The sequence below is a fragment of the Electrona antarctica genome (genome assembly GCF_951216825.1).
Source record: "Electrona antarctica genome assembly, chromosome: 1".
Classification (NCBI taxonomy): Eukaryota; Metazoa; Chordata; class Actinopteri; order Myctophiformes; family Myctophidae; genus Electrona; species Electrona antarctica.
In genome coordinates, this window is record NC_136806.1 from 61,881,337 (window position 1) to 61,903,310 (window position 21,974).

The window sequence follows — 21,974 nt, forward strand, 5'->3', positions numbered from 1 at the left end:
GGAAGGAAGGAAGGACGGACGGACGGACACACACACACACACGGACGGAGTGCAAAACATACTCTCTCCCCATGCCTTCGGCCTGGTGGAGACAAAAGTATGACACATAAATACATTTACAGCAGTCAATAACAGAATATAGAAAATACATTGAAAAAAATGTTAATTATAAATAAGTATGTAAATATAAAGGGACTGTAAGAACAGTAAGAACAATTCACAGTTCATTACAGACACTACTGGTTGTCTCCACCAGGCCGAAGGCATGGGGAGAGGGTATGTTTTGCACTCCGTCCGTCCGTGTGTCCTTCCTTCCGTCCGTCCTTCCGTCTGTCCGTTATCAGCTAATCTCCGGCACCGTTGGCCCGATCTATGCCAAACTGTGCACACACACTCCCTGGATGCCAATGACGAACCTCTGCCCCACATATTCCTCAACGGCCTGTTATAGCGCCACCATGAGGCCGATTTAGGCAAAACACATTTCTGTAGATAACTCGTACACATTTTATCCATACATCACACAATTCGGTATACACTATCTCCATAGTCATGTGATCAACACGGATCTGCACCATTTCCCATCTTCCATCCTGATTGGCTAAGATTTGCTTCCAAAGCTCACATGATTGGTCCGTTTCGAACAAAATGCCACAAATCACAAACACGGTGTCCAATTTCCATGAAATTATACACACACATTTCCACTAGGCCGAGGATGACATGCCACTATTTTTTCCCCCAAATCAGCTTCAAGGTGGCGCTATAACAGGCCAATTCCTGTTTTACCTATAACTGCATCGATCTGTATACAACTTATGTATGCGCACTCCCTCCACATCTGCCGGTTATAGCGCCACCATGAGGCCGATTTCTGCAAAACACATTGTTTATGTTAGTCGCACAGATTTCATCCAAATCTCACGCAAATCGGTACACATGATCTCTGTAGTCATGAGATCAAGACGAGCCTGTTGGATTTCTCAGATTCTACACTGATTATCTAAGATTGCCTTCCAAAGTTTTCAGGAGTAGCCCGTTTTGTACAAAATGCTGCACATGTCCTGCTCATCCAGAATTCTATCCTCAGAGATGCTATGAGTGATCTGGCTCTGCATTTCCTCAACAAAAGGAAAATCCTCAAGAAAATTGTTGCAACAAACAAACAAACAAACAAAACAACATGTTTATATTACTCCTAAACATTTTTCCAAACATCACACACTCCTGGTGGAGACCTGTGCCCAGAAGGGCACTTTTTCTAGTTGTCTATAGGCCTATAGACCAAGTGGGTATATGGTCTGGCCCATAGGGGGACATCAGGATTTTGATTGATTGATTGAAAAATGTATTAACAGTTTGCAGAATTACAGTACATTTCAAGCACAAACTCAATACAAAGGCTGTTAACTGTGAGTGGACGACCCAATTAAGCATTTGTTTCCAATAGGGTCCACCATGTTCAAATCATCAAAAACATTTAGAGACGTACAAATAGACACTTCTATATAGACAAAGGACAGAACAGGAATTCATCATAAAGGAGGTAAAAAGGGAAAAGAAACATATACAGTGAGGGAAAAAAGGGGTGGGCGGTGGGGGGGATTCACGTTCAGCTCCGTTAATTTGTTTGATTTCCTTGGAGGAGCTGCGTTGGGTCCCCAAGTCGGCTCCGTGGCCGTACCTTGAGTTGGCTGTGTGGCCGTGACCGTTTCTTGTGTTGTCCTTGTGTTGGGTCCCCAAGTCGGCTCCGTGGCTGTACCTTGAGTTGGCTGTGTGGCCGTGACCGTCTCTTGTGTTGCCCTTGCGTTGGGTCCCCAAGTCGGCTCAGTAGCCATACCTTGAGTTGGCTGTGTGGCCGCGACCGTCTCTTGTGTTGTCCTTGCGTCCGTGTTTGAGGGATTCCGATTTTACAGGGGCCAGTTTCGAATTGCAGCCGTCCGTAGGTGCCCTTTGAGAGCGGTCAATGGAAATAATTTAGGCTGTTGAGTAAAACGGATTGGCGTGTGCCTTTGATTGGTCCTCGCCTCTCTGAGTTCCTCTATATAGCCATTACCGGTTTCTTGTTGTAAACCAGATACCTGATGAAGGTCGTTTAGACCGAAACGTTGTCATCTAATAAAACTACTGCTCTATAAGTGAAAGACAGTGTGCGGGACCTTTTCTTCACAAATCTGTGTTTAGAACATTTAAATACACACAATTCATTAATTGCCAATCACACCGATAACGGTAATCACTGCCTTAAATAAAATAAAAGCCATCTAATTATTCACCAGCAAAACACAGACTGTGCACACAGAATGACCACAGTTAATATAAAAGAAGAGTACCGGTACCTCAAATTGCCATTGCTGTACTTTAATATAGGGCCTTTATGGAATGTATTATATTGGGTAAAATTATATACCTAAAATGATATACCTGGGATTGGAGGTGGTGGTAAATGTTGTGTTTATGGTGTGACAAATGTTGTGTCTGTCTCTCTCTACCGTGGATGTTTATTATTTTAATGTTGTGTCCGATGTTTGTCCAGCAGAGGGCGACAGACTCACACATTTGGTGTGACATTCCTCGATCCCATTCAGACAAGAAGCAATCTGAGAACCCATCGTCAAAAAATAAAGGAAAAACAGCTCCCTCTTTTCCTGTGAATGTGATGTTAGTCAACAGTGTCTCGAGAGACTAGACAAGAAGCAACAGTTCAAAGTGAGCAGAAGACTCAATGCAGTCAGTGAACATCCATTTATCTGTTTTTACACTGACACAACAGAAGACTCAATGCAGTCAGTGGACATCCATTTATCTGGATTTTACACTGACACAACAGAAGACTCAATGCAGTCAGTGGACATCCATTTATCTGTTTTTTACACTGACACAACAGAATACTCAATGCAGTCAGTGGACATCCATGTATCTGTTTTGTTTACACTGACACAACAGAAGACTCAATGCAGTCAGTGGACATCCATTTATCTGTTTTTTACACTGACACAACAGAAGACTCAATGCAGTCAGTGGACATCCATGTATCTGTTTTGTTTACACTGACACAACAGAAGACTCAATGCAGTCAGTGGACATCCATTTATCTGTTTTTTACACTGACACAACAGAAGACAATGCAGTCAGTGGACATCCATTTATCTGTTTTTTACACTGACACAACAGAAGATTCAATGCAGTCTGTTTTTTGTTTTTTTTTACACTATAGGGGTTTTTGTCTTAAATCTCTTTAACAATCATTGTAATCGTACCACTGTAAGCTACTATTTGCAAACTAATACAATAAAGTATTCAATCAATTCATATATTACCAGTGGTTTTCAACCAGTGGCCCGGGGACCACAAGTGGTCCTTGAGGGGGTTTCAGGTGGATACAGGTGGCCCCCAATGATGGAGAGTTGGTAACCAAATGGACCCTTGTAGATCTTTAACTCTTGAGAGTGTACAATGAAACCAAACTGACCCTTACGGTCAGCGGTGGCCGAACGGTTTGCGGAGCGGTCTTAATACCGGAAGGTCGCCAGTTCGTACCCCCGGACCGGCACGTTAAAATTACCACCGCTGAAGTGCCCTTGAGCAAGGCATTGAACCACTACCATGAAATGTTCTATGAGCAGGGCCTGGCTGTAAACAAGTATCTGATGCTTAGGCCAGTTACCCTGGGTAAATATAGTAACTTTGCTTTGCTCTCTTTGGTTTAATTTTACGCTCTCAAGTGTTGACTGTCTCTCACCCTCTCTCTCTCCTCACAGTGTGTCTGCATGCAGGTCTCTCGCCCTCTCTCTCTCTCTCCTCACAGTGTGTCTGCATGCAGGTCTCTCGCCCTCTCTCTCTCTCTCTCCTCACAGTGTGTCTGCATGCATGTCTCTCGCCCTCTCTCTCTCTCTCCTCACAGTGTGTCTGCATGCAGGTCCCTCGCCCTCTCTCTCTCTCTCTCCTCACAGTGTGTCTGCATGCAGGTCTCTCGCCCTCTCTCTCTCTCTCTCCTCACAGTGTGTCTGCATGCAGGTCTCTCGCCCTCTCTCTCTCTCTCTCCTCACAGTGTGTCTGCATGCAGGTCTCTCGCCCTCTCTCTCTCTCTCCTCACAGTGTGTCTGCATGCAGGTCTCTCGCCCCCTCTCTCTCTCTCCTCACAGTGTGTCTGCATGCAGGTCTCTCGCCCTCTCTCTCTCTCTCCTCACAGTGTGTCTGCATGCAGGTCTCTCGCCCTCTCTCTCTCTCTCCTCACAGTGTGTCTGCTGGTCTCTCGCCCTCTCTCTCTCCTCACAGTGTGTCTGCATGCAGGTCTCTCGCCCCCTCTCTCTCTCTCCTCACAGTGTGTCTGCTGGTCTCTCGCCCTCTCTCTCTCCTCAGTGTGTCTGCTGGTCTCTCGCCCTCTCTCTCTCCTCAGTGTGTCTGCTGGTCTCTCGCCCTCTCTCTCTCTCTCCTCAGTGTGTCTGCTGGTCTCTCGCCCTCTCTCTCTCTCTCCCCACAGTGTGTCTGCTGGTCTCTCGCCCTCTCTCTCTCTCCCCACAGTGTGTCTGCTGGTCTCTCGCCCTCTCTCTCTCTCTCCTCAGTGTGTCTGCTGGTCTCTCGCCCTCTCTCTCTCTCTCCCCACAGTGTGTCTGCTGGTCTCTCGCCCTCTCTCTCTCCTCAGTGTGTCTGCATGGTCTCTCGCCCTCTGTCTCTCCTCAGTGTGTCTGCATGGTCTCTCGCCCTCTCTCTCTCCTCAGTGTGTCTGCATGGTCTCTCGCCCTCTCTCTCTCCTCAGTGTGTCTGCTGGTCTCTCGCCCTCTCTCTCTCCTCAGTGTGTCTGCATGGTCTCTCGCCCTCTCTCTCTCCTCAGTGTGTCTGCATGCTCTCTCGCCCTCTCTCTCTCCTCAGTGTGTCTGCATGGTCTCTCGCCCTCTGTCTCTCCTCAGTGTGTCTGCATGGTCTCTCGCCCTCTCTCTCTCCTCAGTGTGTCTGCATGGTCTCTCGCCGTCTCTCTCTCCCCACAGTGTGTCTGCTGGTCTCTCGCCCTCTCTCTCTCCTCAGTGTGTCTGCTGGTCTCTCGCCCTCTCTCTCTCTCTCCCCACAGTGTGTCTGCTGGTCTCTCGCCCTCTCTCTCTCCTCAGTGTGTCTGCATGGTCTCTCGCCCTCTCTCTCTCCTCAGTGTGTCTGCATGGTCTCTCGCCCTCTCTCTCTCCTCAGTGTGTCTGCATGGTCTCTCGCCCTCTGTCTCTCCTCAGTGTGTCTGCATGGTCTCTCGCCCTCTCTCTCTCCTCAGTGTGTCTGCATGGTCTCTCGCCCTCTCTCTCTCCTCAGTGTGTCTGCTGGTCTCTCGCCCTCTCTCTCTCCTCAGTGTGTCTGCATGGTCTCTCGCCCTCTCTCTCTCCTCAGTGTGTCTGCATGGTCTCTCGCCCTCTCTCTCTCCTCAGTGTGTCTGCATGGTCTCTCGCCGTCTCTCTCTCCCCACAGTGTGTCTGCTGGTCTCTCGCCCTCTCTCTCTCCTCAGTGTGTCTGCTGGTCTCTCGCCCTCTGTCTCTCCTCAGTGTGTCTGCATGGTCTCTCGCCCTCTGTCTCTCCTCAGTGTGTCTGCTGGTCTCTCGCCCTCTCTCTCTCCTCAGTGTGTCTGCATGGTCTCTCGCCCTCTCTCTCTCCTCAGTGTGTCTGCATGGTCTCTCGCCCCCTCTCTCTCTCGTGTGTCTGCATGCAGGTATCTCGCCCTCTCTCTCTCTCCCCACAGTGTGTCTGCTGGTCTCTCGCCGTCTCTCTCCTCAGTGTGTCTGCATGGTCTCTCGCCCTCTCTCTCTCCCCCCACAGTGTGTCTGCTGGTCTCTCGCCCTCTCTCTCTCCCCACAGTGTGTCTGCTGGTCTCTCGCCCTCTCTCTCTCCTCAGTGTGTCTGCTGGTCTCTCGCCCTCTGTCTCTCCTCAGTGTGTCTGCATGGTCTCTCGCCCTCTCTCTCCCCACAGTGTGTCTGCTGGTCTCTCGCCCTCTCTCTCTCCTCAGTGTGTCTGCTGGTCTCTCGCCCTCTCTCTCTCCTCAGTGTGTCTGCATGGTCTCTCGCCCTCTCTCTCTCCTCAGTGTGTCTGCATGGTCTCTCGCCCTCTCTCTCTCCTCAGTGTGTCTGCTGGTCTCTCGCCCTCTCTCTCTCCTCAGTGTGTCTGCATGGTCTCTCGCCCTCTGTCTCTCCTCAGTGTGTCTGCATGGTCTCTCGCCCTCTCTCTCTCCTCAGTGTGTCTGCTGGTCTCTCGCCCTCTCTCTCTCCTCAGTGTGTCTGCATGGTCTCTCGCCCTCTCTCTCTCCTCAGTGTGTCTGCATGGTCTCTCGCCCTCTCTCTCTCCTCAGTGTGTCTGCATGGTCTCTCGCCCTCTCTCTCTCCTCAGTGTGTCTGCTGGTCTCTCGCCCTCTCTCTCTCCTCAGTGTGTCTGCATGGTCTCTCGCCCTCTCTCTCTCCTCAGTGTGTCTGCATGCTCTCTCGCCCTCTCTCTCTCCTCAGTGTGTCTGCATGGTCTCTCGCCCTCTGTCTCTCCTCAGTGTGTCTGCATGGTCTCTCGCCCTCTCTCTCTCCTCAGTGTGTCTGCATGGTCTCTCGCCGTCTCTCTCTCCCCACAGTGTGTCTGCTGGTCTCTCGCCCTCTCTCTCTCCTCAGTGTGTCTGCTGGTCTCTCGCCCTCTCTCTCTCTCTCCCCACAGTGTGTCTGCTGGTCTCTCGCCCTCTCTCTCTCCTCAGTGTGTCTGCATGGTCTCTCGCCCTCTCTCTCTCCTCAGTGTGTCTGCATGGTCTCTCGCCCTCTCTCTCTCCTCAGTGTGTCTGCATGGTCTCTCGCCCTCTGTCTCTCCTCAGTGTGTCTGCATGGTCTCTCGCCCTCTCTCTCTCCTCAGTGTGTCTGCATGGTCTCTCGCCCTCTCTCTCTCCTCAGTGTGTCTGCATGGTCTCTCGCCGTCTCTCTCTCCCCACAGTGTGTCTGCTGGTCTCTCGCCCTCTCTCTCTCCTCAGTGTGTCTGCTGGTCTCTCGCCCTCTGTCTCTCCTCAGTGTGTCTGCATGGTCTCTCGCCCTCTCTCTCTCCCCACAGTGTGTCTGCTGGTCTCTCGCCCTCTCTCTCTCCTCAGTGTGTCTGCTGGTCTCTCGCCCTCTGTCTCTCCTCAGTGTGTCTGCATGGTCTCTCGCCCTCTCTCTCTCCCCACAGTGTGTCTGCTGGTCTCTCGCCCTCTCTCTCTCCTCAGTGTGTCTGCTGGTCTCTCGCCCTCTGTCTCTCCTCAGTGTGTCTGCATGGTCTCTCGCCCTCTCTCTCTCCTCAGTGTGTCTGCATGGTCTCTCGCCCTCTGTCTCTCCTCAGTGTGTCTGCATGGTCTCTCGCCCTCTCTCTCTCCTCAGTGTGTCTGCTGGTCTCTCGCCCTCTCTCTCCCCACAGTGTGTCTGCTGGTCTCTCGCCCTCTCTCTCTCCTCAGTGTGTCTGCATGGTCTCTCGCCCTCTCTCTCCTCAGTGTGTCTGCTGGTCTCTCACATCATCATCATAATCGCTCACATTTGTGAATTGTGGCCGGTTGATTTTCTTTTCAGTTTTTCCCTCCGATTTACTTTACCATATGGAATAAGGCACAACAAATGTGTGTGTGTGTGTGTGTGTGTGTGTGTGTGTGTGTGTGTGTGTGTGTGTGTGTGTGTGTGTGTGTGTGTGTGTGTGTGTGTGTGTGTGTGTGTGTGTGTGTGTGTACGAGCGTGTGCGTGTGAATGAATACACTGGAAAAACCTGTTTCCTCTCTTACACTCCCTACTGTATGTGTGTTAAAACACAGTCGACCATTTTGACACGACAACACCACAGAGAACTGAACACCATGGACTACATTTTGACACGTTGGATTAAAGTCTAAAGATTAATATCAGGTAAGTGTTTTTAATCAATTTGCATTACACACACACACACACACACTCACACACTCACACACTTTTCAATTTAGGCATTTAGCAGACGCTCTTAATCCAGAGTGATTTACAGTAGGCCTAAGCAAGAACAAAACATGGGAATACATCAAATACAACATAAAAAATAGTCATTAAGAATCATACATAAGCTAAGAACCTATACGTCTAATATATATAATGAAACTCTGCGTATATTCTATAGACTGCTATGTCTACATAAAATGCTATTGCATAAGTTGAGCCTTTGCATACACCTGTAAGGTCGTCGAGGCTAGGGGAAGTGCTACGGACTAAGATGGAGTCTGAAGGTGGGTTTTCAGACTACGGCGGAAGATTGGGAGTGCGTCTGTAGTTCTGATTGTAATGGGAAGTTCATTCTATAGTTTAGATTGGGAGTGAGTCTGTAGTTCTGATTGTAATGGGAAGTTCATTCCATAGTTTAGATTGGGAGTGAGTCTGTAGTTCTGATTGTAATGGGAAGTTCATTCTATAGTTTAGATTGGGAGTGAGTCTGTAGTTCTGATTGTAATGGGAAGTTCATTCCATAGTTTAGATTGGGAGTGAGTGTGTAGTTCTGATTGTAATGGGAAGTTCATTCCATAGTTTAGATTGGGAGTGAGTCTGTAGTTCTGATTGTAATGGGAAGTTCATTCCATAGTGTATGTTGGGAGTGAGTCTGTAGTTCTGATTGTAATGGGAAGTTCATTCCATAGTTTAGATTGGGAGTGAGTGTGTAGTTCTGATTGTAATGGGAAGTTCATTCCATAGTTTAGATTGGGAGTGAGTGTGTAGTTCTGATTGTAATGGGAAGTTCATTCTATAGTTTAGATTGGGAGTGCGTCTGTAGCTCTGATTGTAATGGGAAGTTCATTCCATAGTTTAGATTGGGAGTGCGTCTGTAGCTCTGATTGTAATGGGAAGTTCATTCTATAGTTTAGATTGGGAGTGCGTCTGTAGCTCTGATTGTAATGGGAAGTTCATTCCATAGTTTAGATTGGGAGTGCGTCTGTAATGGGAAGTTCATTCCATAGTTTTGGAGCCAGAAGGGAGAAGAGTTTGGGAGTGACGCTAAGCTTGTTATGCTGCTGTTTGTCTCTGAGACCTGTATTCACTATAGTTGTCTTTGTGTGGGACGGTCCCTCATTTACAAGACTTTTCAGGCGTCCCACAAATTGAGACCCCGTCCCACATTGTGACTGACAGGCATCAGTGTTCAAATTGAGACCCTGTCCCACATTGTGACTGGCAGGCATCAGTGTTCAAATTGAGACCCTGTCCCACATTGTGACATACTGGCAGGCATCAGTGTTCAAATTGAGACCCTGTCCCACATTGTGACTGACAGGCATCAGTGTTCAAATTGAGACCCTGTCCCACATTGTGACATACTGGCAAGCATCAGTGTTCAAATTGAGACCCTGTCCCACATTGTGACTGACAGGCATCAGTGTTCAAATTGAGACCCTGTCCCACATTGTGACTGACAGGCATCAGTGTTCAAATTGAGACCCTGTCCCACATTGTGACATACTGGCAAGCATCAGTGTTCAAATTGAGACCCTGTCCCACATTGTGACATACTGACAGGCATCAGTGTTCAAATTGAGACCCTGTCCCACATTGTGACTGACAGGCATCAGTGTTCAAATTGAGACCCTGTCCCACATTGTGACTGACAGGCATCAGTGTTCAAATTGAGACCCTGTCCCACATTGTGACATACTGACAGGCATCAGTGTTCAAATTGAGACCCTGTCCCACATTGTGACTGACAGGCATCAGTGTTCAAATTGAGACCCTGTCCCACATTGTGACATACTGACAGGCATCAGTGTTCAAATTGAGACCCTGTCCCACATTGTGACATACTGACAGGCATCAGTGTTCAAATTGAGACCCTGTCCCACATTGTGACTGACAGGCATCAGTGTTCAAATTGAGACCCTGTCCCACATTGTGACATACTGGCAAGCATCAGTGTTCAAATTGAGACCCTGTCCCACATTGTGACATACTGACAGGCATCAGTGTTCAAATTGAGACCCTGTCCCACATTGTGACTGACAGGCATCAGTGTTCAAATTGAGACCCTGTCCCACATTGTGACATACTGACAGGCATCAGTGTTCAAATTGAGACCCTGTCCCACATTGTGACATACTGACAGGCATCAGTGTTCAAATTGAGACCCTGTCCCACATTGTGACTGACAGGCATCAGTGTTCAAATTGAGACCCTGTCCCACATTGTGACTGACAGGCATCAGTGTTCAAATTGAGACCCTGTCCCACATTGTGACATACTGGCAAGCATCAGTGTTCAAATTGAGACCCTGTCCCACATTGTGACTGACAGGCATCAGTGTTCAAATTGAGACCCTGTCCCACATTGTGACTGACAGGCATCAGTGTTCAAATTGAGACCCGTCCCACATTGTGACTGACAGGCATCAGTGTTCAAATTGAGACCCTGTCCCACATTGTGACTGACAGGCATCAGTGTTCAAATTGAGACCCTGTCCCACATTGTGACTGACAGGCATCAGTGTTCAAATTGAGACCCTGTCCCACATTGTGACTGACAGGCATCAGTGTTCAAATTGAGACCCTGTCCCACATTGTGACTGACAGGCATCAGTGTTCAAATTGAGACCCTGTCCCACATTGTGACTGACAGGCATCAGTGTTCAAATTGAGACCCTGTCCCACATTGTGACATACTGGCAGGCATCAGTGTTCAAATTGAGACCCTGTCCCACATTGTGACATACTGGCAGGCATCAGTGTTCAAATTGAGACCCTGTCCCACATTGTGACTGACAGGCATCAGTGTTCAAATTGAGACCCTGTCCCACATTGTGACTGACAGGCATCAGTGTTCAAATGCCCTAATAGTTAGTCCCCTCATAGTTGGCTTTCTCTTGTAAAGCTCTCATTGTCTCTTTTCCTGCAATATGAGTGTTTAAGCCTGTTAAAATAACATGATAAATATCCCCTAGGCTACAGTACCAAGTCAGCCTACAGTATATCACCCATGACCAACATTTGCATTTAAAACAAAATGTGAGACATCAGAGCAGTTTAATAACACAATGATAGGTACTATTGGGCCCTTATGGTGGAATATGACATCACTATGACATCACTATTGGGCCTTTATATGGTGGAATATGACATCACTATGACATCACTATTGGGCCTTTATATGGTGGAATATGACATCACTATGACATCACTATTGGGCCTTTATATGGTGGAATATGACATCACTATGACATCACTATTGGGCCTTTATATGGTGGAATATGACATCACTATGACATCACTAATGGGCCTTTATATGGTGGAATATGACATCACTATGACATCACTATTGGGCCTTTATATGGTGGAATATGACATCACTATGACATCACTATTGGGCCTTTATATGGTGGAATATGACATCAAGACAATTAAGTAAGTAGTAAGTAATAAGTTGTTAACCCCGTCCTGCCCCTCCTGTCCCACAGAGTGATACTATAGTAATTAGTTGTTAACCCCGTCCTGCCCCTCCTGTCCCACACAAGTGATACTTCTGTCCCTCAAATGAACAGTTTGGATCTGGTCACCCTAAAGGTGAACACAGATGATGTGACTACATTGAACTTGGATACCGGTTGTAACGTAACACCACACCTGCTCTGTCTGTTCCTGCATTGTCTGTGTGTGTGTGTGTGTGTGTGTGTGTGCGTGCGTGCGTGCGTGCGTGCGTGCGTGCGTGCGTGCGTGCGTGCGTGCGTGCGTGCGTGCGTGCGTGCGTGCGTGTGTGTGCGTACGTACTGAGAGTTTTCATTACCAGTCTCTCATGGTTCAGAGTAGAGGAGAGGTCGCCATGCAATTTAGTGAGTTTCTGGAATATTTGTCATATAGTACGACCAGTTTGTCTGCACTCACAAATACAGTAGAGATAGTCATAGTCAGGCTACCAGGCAGGCTACTAGGGGTCACATGTTAACTACAACCCCAGAACAAATGCAGTGTGCAGATCTATCATGTATAGAGCATTTACTATGGAACACATTACCAACTACTGTATCACGTATAGAGCATTTACTATGGAACACATTACCAACTACTGTATCACGTATAGAGCATTTACTATGGAACACATTACCAACTACTGTATCACGTATAGAGCATTTACTATGGAACACATTACCAACTACTGTATCACGTATAGAGCATTTACTATGGAACACATTACCAACTACTGTATCACGTATAGAGCATTTACTATGGAACACATTACCAACTACTGTATCACGTATAGAGCATTTACTATGGAACACATTACCAACTACTGTATCACGTATAGAGCATTTACTATGGAACACATTACCAACTACTGTATCACGTATAGAGCATTTACTATGGAACACATTACCAACTACTGTATCATGTATAGATGACATTGGTGAGGTTGTGGACCACAGGGACAGTAGCTGCTACTTTCTTGGCAGCTAATGGGGATTTGGATGAATGAAGAATAAGCACTGTTATAGAGGGTGTGCGCACGCATAAATCAAGTGACAAATGGAGAGTCAAAGTGAGTTTAATGGCGTCTACTGTAATCAGACAGGACTTTTCTGTTTGCATGTATGGGCTGTCAAGGCCAGAAAGGAGTATTGTGTCACTCAGGCGACTAGGCCTTACCGCATAACGTATGCGATGTCACACTCATACCCTCCAGAAAGAACCTGTTGAGTAACTGTGAGTCGCTGTGAATGACAGAATCAGATTCATTCCAGGAATGTAAATGATGTTATCAGGCCATGATAGACCTCTATGTCGTGTTTGTTTCTAGTTGCTGGGTGAATACTGTATGTGACGTACAGTTTGTACAGTAGGGCTTGAGGCTATAGTGTGACATGCACCGAGCACTCCATCCTCCCTCTGGCTCCCAGCTCTTGCTTGGTGCACCTGTGTGTGTGTGTGTGTGTGTGTGTGTGTGTGTGTGTGTGTGTGTGTGTGTGTGTGTGTGTGTGTGTGTGTGTGTGTGTGTGTGTGTGTGTGTGTGTGTGTGTGCACGCGCATAATGTATACAGCAAACATTGACCCTTTTTTTAAGATTTGTTTTTGGCTTTTGTGCCTTTGTTGATAGTTACAGTGAAGACAGACAGGAAAGAGGGAGAGAGAGAAGGGGAGATACATGCAGCAAAGGTCGTCTGAACGGGACTCGAACAAGCGACAAGCTGACGCGACAATAAGAGCCTATTATGTGGCATTATGTGGCATGCGCCTGGACTAGGCCAGCATTGACTGTTTCCTGGTGTATTGTGACTGTAATCTTGACAGGTTTCCTGAAGACCAAAGATGAGTCAGTGTGAGGAGAGAGAGGAGGAGGGAGCTGACAAACATCACATCCACAGAGCAGAGCCTCCATCTGTGTCTATGAAGAGTCATGAACCTCCTGACTTCAGTAATGAACCTGGACCTCCAGATACACAGTATGTCAATCCTCCAATAGCCTACAATTCAAGGTTCAATGTTGTACTTTATTGTTCCATCTTGTGTACACTACAGGTACATACTAAGCGTACAACTTATTTGGTTCTTCCTTCAGACAATGCAGCAACATTATATACACAACACTATAACACAACTATGTGATCTCATGCTAAGTTACATGAATGACAAAAACAAGACATAACATCTAATAATGTTGTATCAACCCTGTTCAAAGTTCATCTACAGATTGTAAGTTACTGTGTGTGCAGTTTGTGAATTAACTGGTAGAAATCAGTGTGGTGTTCAGTAGACAGGCTGGCTGCTAGTGTGCATGTACAGTAAGTGTACAGTATGCAACAAGCTATGTGAGTTGATCTGTCTATCATCTGTTAGTACATAGTACTGTATATTTAGTAGGACAAAGCGGAGTCTTGTCGTGATGATGGTCTGTCCGACCGAAACGTTGCATCGATAAATGATTTGTAAGTGAAGACAGTGTGCAGGACTCCACTTTCTCCTACTCCTCCAGTACATTGCTGCGATGCACCTGTCCCTCCGTAGGGGTGCAAGGACTATCTTCTTCACTGTATGTTGTAGTTTGTTATTTTATTGCTATTTCAATCTGTTTTCTTGTTGCTGCAATATTGTGAGAGAAAAGTAAAATATGTCAGCCTTTTAGAAGTAAAATGGAATGTCTGACTTACAGCCCCTGTGTGTGTGTGTGTGTGTGTGTGTGTGTGTGTGTGTGTGTGTGTGTGTGTGTGTGTGTGTGTGTGTGTGTGTGTGTGTGTGTGTGTGTGTGTGTGTGTGTGTGTATGCGGCGTACGTGAATACATTTCTTACCAAGAATCTTCTTCACCAATGTGTTTGTAAAGGTTTCTACTAACATATCCCACATTGGTTTCTATTCAACCACCCTAGGGGAATTTTTGACAACTCCTGAAAGTTGGGGTTCCATACAACCATTATAAGGCAACATTTTCTCAATTTCATTATGCTTTAAGTAGCAAGTGACGTGTCAAACTAGGGTGTTTTCATGATTCTGAATCCATTCCAAGCATTACTTTTGCACGAAAAACACTGCTTGGGCTAAACATGGCCATAGCCGTCATCACAAATGTGATGGTCAGTGTAGCGGACCCAGCTGGCCATGAAAGGTTGAAGACTGAACTGATGATTTTGAAGTTGCTTTATTTGTAATCAACGTAGAACTGCCAAAAACAAGGGCAAAAAATGCATCATAAATCAGACAAATATAACATCTATCCATCATCCAATATCAGCATAACAAGTTCCAATAAACCATCATTACATCATAACCCACATGGGCCTACATTACATAGCTTAAACTACCATATCAAAATGCAATATGAAAACTACAACAATAAATCACAAGAATAAGAAGCTCAGACCAAATAACCATTAAAAAGATTCACCTTGTCCCCTTTCCAGCTGGGTGCTAAAGTGGCGTGTGCTTCATTGCATGGCGTCCATTTGTTCCATAACGTTGTCCTTTGACCGTGAGTCCTTTCCTTAGGCCTTCCTTTCCCCAAGCCTTGACCAAACTTTCTTTAAACACAATTTGTGTACTGGTCCCATAGTGATGCCGTTTTCGCTCCTCTACCACTGAGGCTGTTTTAACTGTTGCCATCTGCAGCACCATGATGGGCGTTAGCAGCACCACAGGTGAACTTGATCTGCCTAATCAGTGCCCATTGATGTGCTTCTGAAGTTTAGAAGGGAACAAGTGAAATAAAGGTCTGTGAGACTCCCACCAAAAAAAAGTGATTTTTAAAACCCTTTAGATCAAGTTAAAAATTACAAATTATTTTGACATAAAAATCATGTGACCCCAGACGCATTTAAGATTTTCACAATAGGTAGCAATAATCTGAACCACCCTTCTCCCACCACGATTCCTCCTCCCACCTTGGGTACGGATGCCTGTACTCCATCTGGTTGTCGTCCTCGTTGCAGTGGTGCTCCTCTAGCTGCTTGTGTCGCTACTAAAGCAGTCAGGGTGTCTTCCTTGGCAGCCACTGCTTTGGGGGCCTGGCCCTCAGCTTGAACTTGATTCGGAGGGATGGCATGAGGCTCGGCCCCTCCGACCTGCAGAACACCAGCTCCAACTGAATCCCCTGGCCTCTTGGGATCTGAGGCTACGGCCGCTGCACCCTGCTGGGCTGAGTCTTTGGGCTTTACTACTGCCACTCCCTCATTCACCTCCAGCTGTTCCTCGATGCCCTTTTCTTCCTTGCGATCCGGAGCACCCGACCTGGCTGTTGTGTCTGGCAGTGGTGGATCTCCTTTTGTTGCTCCTCTGACAGCCTGGAGCCTCCTCTGCGGCTCCCGCTCCTGTGCGGCAGCCTGGAGCTTCCTTTGCTGCTCCCGTTCCTCCTCAAACTGCTCCGTCCATGTCTTCTTTTCTACCTTACTTTGAGTAACTACTTCAAAAATATCCCTTGAAATAAATTCACATGCATCCACTTTTCTTTTTACGTCATCATCTAATGCGATACGATTTTGGAGCTTAGAATACATTTTCAAAACATCCCTACTCTTCTCCAATGTGTCAAGGATAAGTCATGGGTTACTCTCCACAGTCTTGGACTTTAACAGTTTCTTTGCTGCTCGTGCCAGAACCTTCCATCTTTCATATAGGCAGAGAAGCTCCACTTTGTTCTCAACCCTTGAGTCTATAAGGTCTGACATTTTGAAAACTATTAAATATACCTTAAATATACCTTAAAAGGATAAATGTAGCACAGTAAACACATATTTCCATAAATAAGTGTATTGCAAATGAACAAAACAAACACTTAACCTTTGCATTTGCAAACCTTAATAGCAGAAAAATTAATGTAACCTTCCTTAGAGCCTATGCAATTGAAATAAGCTCTTTAAAAATGTAAATGTAAATTCACTGTTCACTTTCCGTATAGTCATTCTTTGTTTCCTGACCGTGGCGACTGAGCACGTTAATCCATTTAGATGTAAAATGGGACTTTACAACAACAAATATTGAACCAAGTGAATTCACCTGATAATTATATAAACATGTCTATGATTCCAGAAGTGTTCACCACAGACCAGAGTCTCCAACACCCAGCTGTGTGTCTATGAAGAGTGACTGGTCTAAAGATGATCCTCCTGACTTCAGTAACGAACCTGGACCTCCAGATACACAGTATGTCAATCCTCCTATAGCCTACAATTCAAGGTTCAAGGTTGTACTGTCACATCTTGTGTACAGGTACAGATAAGAGTAAACCTTATTCTGGTTTGGCATCATATACACATCACTGTCTATAGCACAACAATGTGATCTCATTCTAAGTCATGTGAATTACAAGACATAACATCTAATAATGTTGTATCAACTCTGTTTAATGTTTATCTACAGATTGTAATGTGCAGTTTGTGAATGAAGTGGTACAAATCACAGTGTGGTGTTCAGTAGACAGGCTGGCTGCTTGTGTGCATGTACAGTATGTGTACAGTATGTGTGCAGTAATATGTACAGTATGTGTACAGTATGCAACAAGCTATGTTTAAACTATCACCCGTTATTGTACTGTATATTAGTAAGATTTTATATTTCTGTGGTAACTTGAATACTGTAGAAGCCACACAAGGTTACAGTACAATATGCTTGTTGTTTATTTCCCAAGTGAGAAACACTGACTGGAAGCTCGCCACATAATAAAGTCACTTCCTCCTACTGACTGCCTAGTCCTAGTCTGGTGTACTTGTGCCCCCTCTTGGCCAGGCCCTGTAACTAGTCTTTTACATGCCTAGTAAAATCGCAATTTAACAATTTCAGTTTTCTTGTTGCTGCAATATTGTGAGAGGAAACTAAAATATGTTGCCCTTATAGAATTCAAATGAAATGTAACAATAAAAAAACAAATTGACCATGTGATTCACACAAACATGTTTATGATTCCAGACGTCTGTGCCACAGAGCAGAGTCTCCAACACCCAGCCTTCTGTCTATGAAGAGTGACAAGTCTATGGGAATGCCTTCTGACTTCAGTAATGAACCTGGACCTTCAAACACACAGTATGTGAATCCTCCTGTACAATATACACAACACCATAATACAACTAAGGACCTCCACACACAGTATGTCAATCCTCCTATGCTTAAGTTTTTGGATCTTTGAACGGCTCACACTAGACTAGAGTAACATCACTCCAAATGTTTGCTCTGGATCTAGGCTGGGGTACAGACTAGAGACCTGTGGATGGCGGATTTAGCTGTGGTTAACCACAGTTTAGGGTGGATTTGGGTCATTCAAATATATTATAAATTAAAATTGGATAAACCGCGGGTGAAATAATGCGGGAAATAAATTAATGGCATCTATCCATTCTATAGGCTTATTATAGCTTTTAAAACGCACAAAATCTTGGCAAAATATCGCAATCCGTTGTGGACTGCGAGAATGTTATAAATATTTGAAAATAAATGAGAAAATGTATGCATTTTCCTAAAAACAAAAACATCTAAAAAAATATATGGATTCTTATCCTGGATTTTTTTCCTTACATTTTCAGAATTTCTTACATCATGGTACAGTGGGCAGTAAGCTTGTAGATCAGCTATTTGCAGTGTGCAATGTGCTTCCAAATAACTTAAATCAGTTGTGGCGACTGAACACGTTAATCCATGTAGATGTAAAATGGGACTTTACAAGTGAATTCACATGATAATTCTATAAACATTTCTATGATTCCAGAAGTGTTCACCACAGACCAGAGTCTCCAACACCCAGCTGTGTGTCTATGAAGAGTAGAGATGGACTAATTGACTTCAGTAATGAACCTGCACCTCCACACCCACAGTATGTCAATACTCCTGTTCAATATAAACAAAGCGATTGTTGTTTTTTACATAAATTAACCATATTTTTGCTATTTTTCACTACATCAAAGCGATCATGCTAGGTTTTAATGTAACGCTTCAATAATAAACCTGGACCTTTAAATACTGTAAACTTTAAGTAGAAAGACACAAAGAATGAATCCACAAAAATGTGAAATGGATTCACCTTTTAATTAAGAAACATAATACAAACAAATGACAAAACTATAGCCTACAACATGGAATAGGCAGTTATTTGATCTAAAGCATACAGGGTTATGTACAACAAAGGCCCTGTAGTTAGCCTGGGCACCATTTAATTTGGGTATATGATCCTGTCGGGAGCGGATGATAGTCGACAGGCAGGAACACACAGTATGTCAATCCTCCTATGCTTTAGATTGGATCTTTGAACGGCTCACACTAGACTAGAGTAACATCACTCCAAATGTTTGCTCTGGATCTAGGCTGGGGTACAGACTAGAGACCTGTGGATGGTGGATTTAGCTGTGGTTAACCGCAGTTTAGGGTGGATTTGGGTCATTCAAATATATTATAAATTAAAATTGGATAAACCGCGGGTGAAATAATGCGGGAAATAAATTAATGGCATCTATCCATTCTATAGGCTTATTATAGCTTTTAAAACGCACAAAATCTTGGCAAAATATCGCAATCCGTTGTGGACTGCGAGAATGTTATAAATATTTGAAAAGAAATGAGAAAATGTATGCATTTTCCTAAAAAAAAAACATCCCAAAAAATATATGGATTCTTATCCTGGATTTATTTCCTTACATTTTCAGAATTTCTTACATCATGGTACAGTGGGCAGTAAGCTTGTAGATCAGCTATTTTCAGTGTGCAATGTGCTTCCAAATAACTTAAATCAGTTGTGGCGACTGAACACGTTAATCCATGTAGATGTAAAATGGGACTTTACAAGTGAATTTACATGATAATTCTATAAACATTTCTATGATTCCAGAAGTGTTCACCACAGACCAGAGTCTCCAACACCCAGCTGTGTGTCTATGAAGAGTAGAGATGGACTAATTGACTTCAGTAATGAACCTGGACCTTCAAACACACAGTATGTGAATCCTCCTGTACAATATACACAACACCATAATACAACTAAGGACCTCCACACACAGTATGTCAATCCTCCTATGCTTAAGTTTTTGGATCTTTGAACGGCTCACACTAGACTAGAGTAACATCACTCCAAATGTTTGCTCTGGATCTAGGCTGGGGTACAGACTAGAGACCTGTGGGTGGTGGATTTAGCTGTGGTTAACCACAGTTTAGGGTGGATTTGGGTCATTCAAATATATTATAAATTAAAATTGGATAAACCGCGGGTGAAATAATGCGGGAAATAAATTAATGGCATCTATCCATTCTATAGGCTTATTATAGCTTTTAAAACGCACAAAATCTTGGCAAAATATCGCAATCCGTTGTGGACTGCGAGAATGTTATAAATATTTGAAAAGAAATGAGAAAATGTATGCATTTTCCTAAAAACAAAAACATCCCAAAAAATATATGGATTCTTATCCTGGATTTTTTTCCTTACATTTTCAGAATTTCTTACATCATGGTACAGTGGGCAGTAAGCTTGTAGATCAGCTATTTGCAGTGTGCAATGTGCTTCCAAATAACTTAAATCAGTTGTGGCGACTGAACACGTTAATCCATGTAGATGTAAAATGGGACTTTACAAGTGAATTCACATGATAATTCTATAAACATTTCTATGATTCCAGAAGTGTTCACCACAGACCAGAGTCTCCAACACCCATCTGTGTGTCTATGAAGAGTAGAGATGGACTAATTGACTTCAGTAATGAACCTGCACCTCCACACCCACAGTATGTCAATACTCCTGTTCAATATAAACAAAGCGATTGTTGTTTTTTACATAAATTAACCATATTTTTGCTATTTTTCACTACATCAAAGCGATCATGCTAGGTTTTAATGTAACGCTTCAATAATAAACCTGGACCTTTAAATTCTGTAAACTTTAAGTAGAAAGACACAAAGAATGAATCCACAAAAATGTGAAATGGATTCACCTTTTAATTAAGAAACATAATACAAACAAATGACAAAACTATAGCCTACAACATGGAATAGGCAGTTATTTGATCTAAAGCATACAGGGTTATGTACAACAAAGGCCCTGTAGTTAGCCTGGGCACCATTTAATTTGGGTATATGATCCTGTCGGGAGCGGATGATAGTCGACAGGCAGGAACACACAGTATGTCAATCCTCCTATGCTTTAGATTGGATCTTTGAACGGCTCACACTAGACTAGAGTAACATCACTCCAAATGTTTGCTCTGGATCTAGGCTGGGGTACAGACTAGAGACCTGTGGATGGTGGATTTAGCTGTGGTTAACCGCAGTTTAGGGTGGATTTGGGTCATTCAAATATATTATAAATTAAAATTGGATAAACCGCGGGTGAAATAATGCGGGAAATAAATTAATGGCATCTATCCATTCTATAGGCTTATTATAGCTTTTAAAACGCACAAAATCTTGGCAAAGTATCGCAATCCGTTGTGGACTGCGAGAATGTTATAAATATTTGAAAAGAAATGAGAAAATGTATGCATTTTCCTAAAAACAAAAACATCCCAAAAAATATATGGATTCTTATCCTGGATTTTTTTCCTTACATTTTCAGAATTTCTTACATCATGGTACAGTGGGCAGTAAGCTTGTAGATCAGCTATTTGCAGTGTGCAATGTGCTTCCAAATAACTTAAATCAGTTGTGGCGACTGAACACGTTAATCCATATAGATGTAAAATGGGACTTTACAAGTGAATTCACATGATAATTCTATAAACATTTCTATGATTCCAGAAGTGTTCACCACAGACCAGAGTCTCCAACACCCAGCTGTGTGTCTATGAAGAGTAGAGATGGACTAATTGACTTCAGTAATGAACCTGCACCTCCACACCCACAGTATGTCAATACTCCTGTTCAATATAAACAAAGCGATTGTTGTTTTTTACATAAATTAACCATATTTTTGCTATTTTTCACTACATCAAAGCGATCATGCTAGGTTTTAATGTAACGCTTCAATAATAAACCTGGACCTTTAAATTCTGTAAACTTTAAGTAGAAAGACACAAAGAATGAATCCACAAAAATGTGAAATGGATTCACCTTTTAATTAAGAAACATAATACAAACAAATGACAAAACTATAGCCTACAACATGGAATAGGCAGTTATTTGATCTAAAGCATACAGGGTTATGTACAACAAAGGCCCTGTAGTTAGCCTGGGCACCATTTAATTTGGGTATATGATCCTGTCGGGAGCGGATGATAGTCGACAGGCAGGAACACACAGTATGTCAATCCTCCTATGCTTTAGATTGGATCTTTGAACGGCTCACACTAGACTAGAGTAACATCACTCCAAATGTTTGCTCTGGATCTAGGCTGGGGTACAGACTAGAGACCTGTGGATGGTGGATTTAGCTGTGGTTAACCGCAGTTTAGGGTGGATTTGGGTCATTCAAATATATTATAAATTAAAATTGGATAAACCGCGGGTGAAATAATGCGGGAAATAAATTAATGGCATCTATCCATTCTATAGGCTTATTATAGCTTTTAAAACGCACAAAATCTTGGCAAAATATCGCAATCCGTTGTGGACTGCGAGAATGTTATAAA

General features: G+C 44.2%; 1 protein-coding gene across 1 annotated transcript; it reads left to right on the forward strand.

The window, feature by feature from the left end:
* Positions 1–7,789: 7,789 nt before the first annotated feature.
* LOC306927130 (uncharacterized protein) lies at positions 7,790–20,098 on the forward strand (the record flags this gene model as incomplete). The annotated part of the gene is made up of 5 exons (XM_079506800.1): positions 7,790–7,863; positions 13,239–13,390; positions 17,341–17,454; positions 18,134–18,238; positions 20,083–20,098. The coding sequence occupies exons 2-5, from the start codon at positions 13,257–13,259 to the stop codon at positions 20,096–20,098; spliced, it is 369 nt and encodes a 122-aa protein (XP_079362926.1). The 5' UTR covers positions 7,790–7,863; positions 13,239–13,256.
* Positions 20,099–21,974: the final 1,876 nt, after the last annotated feature.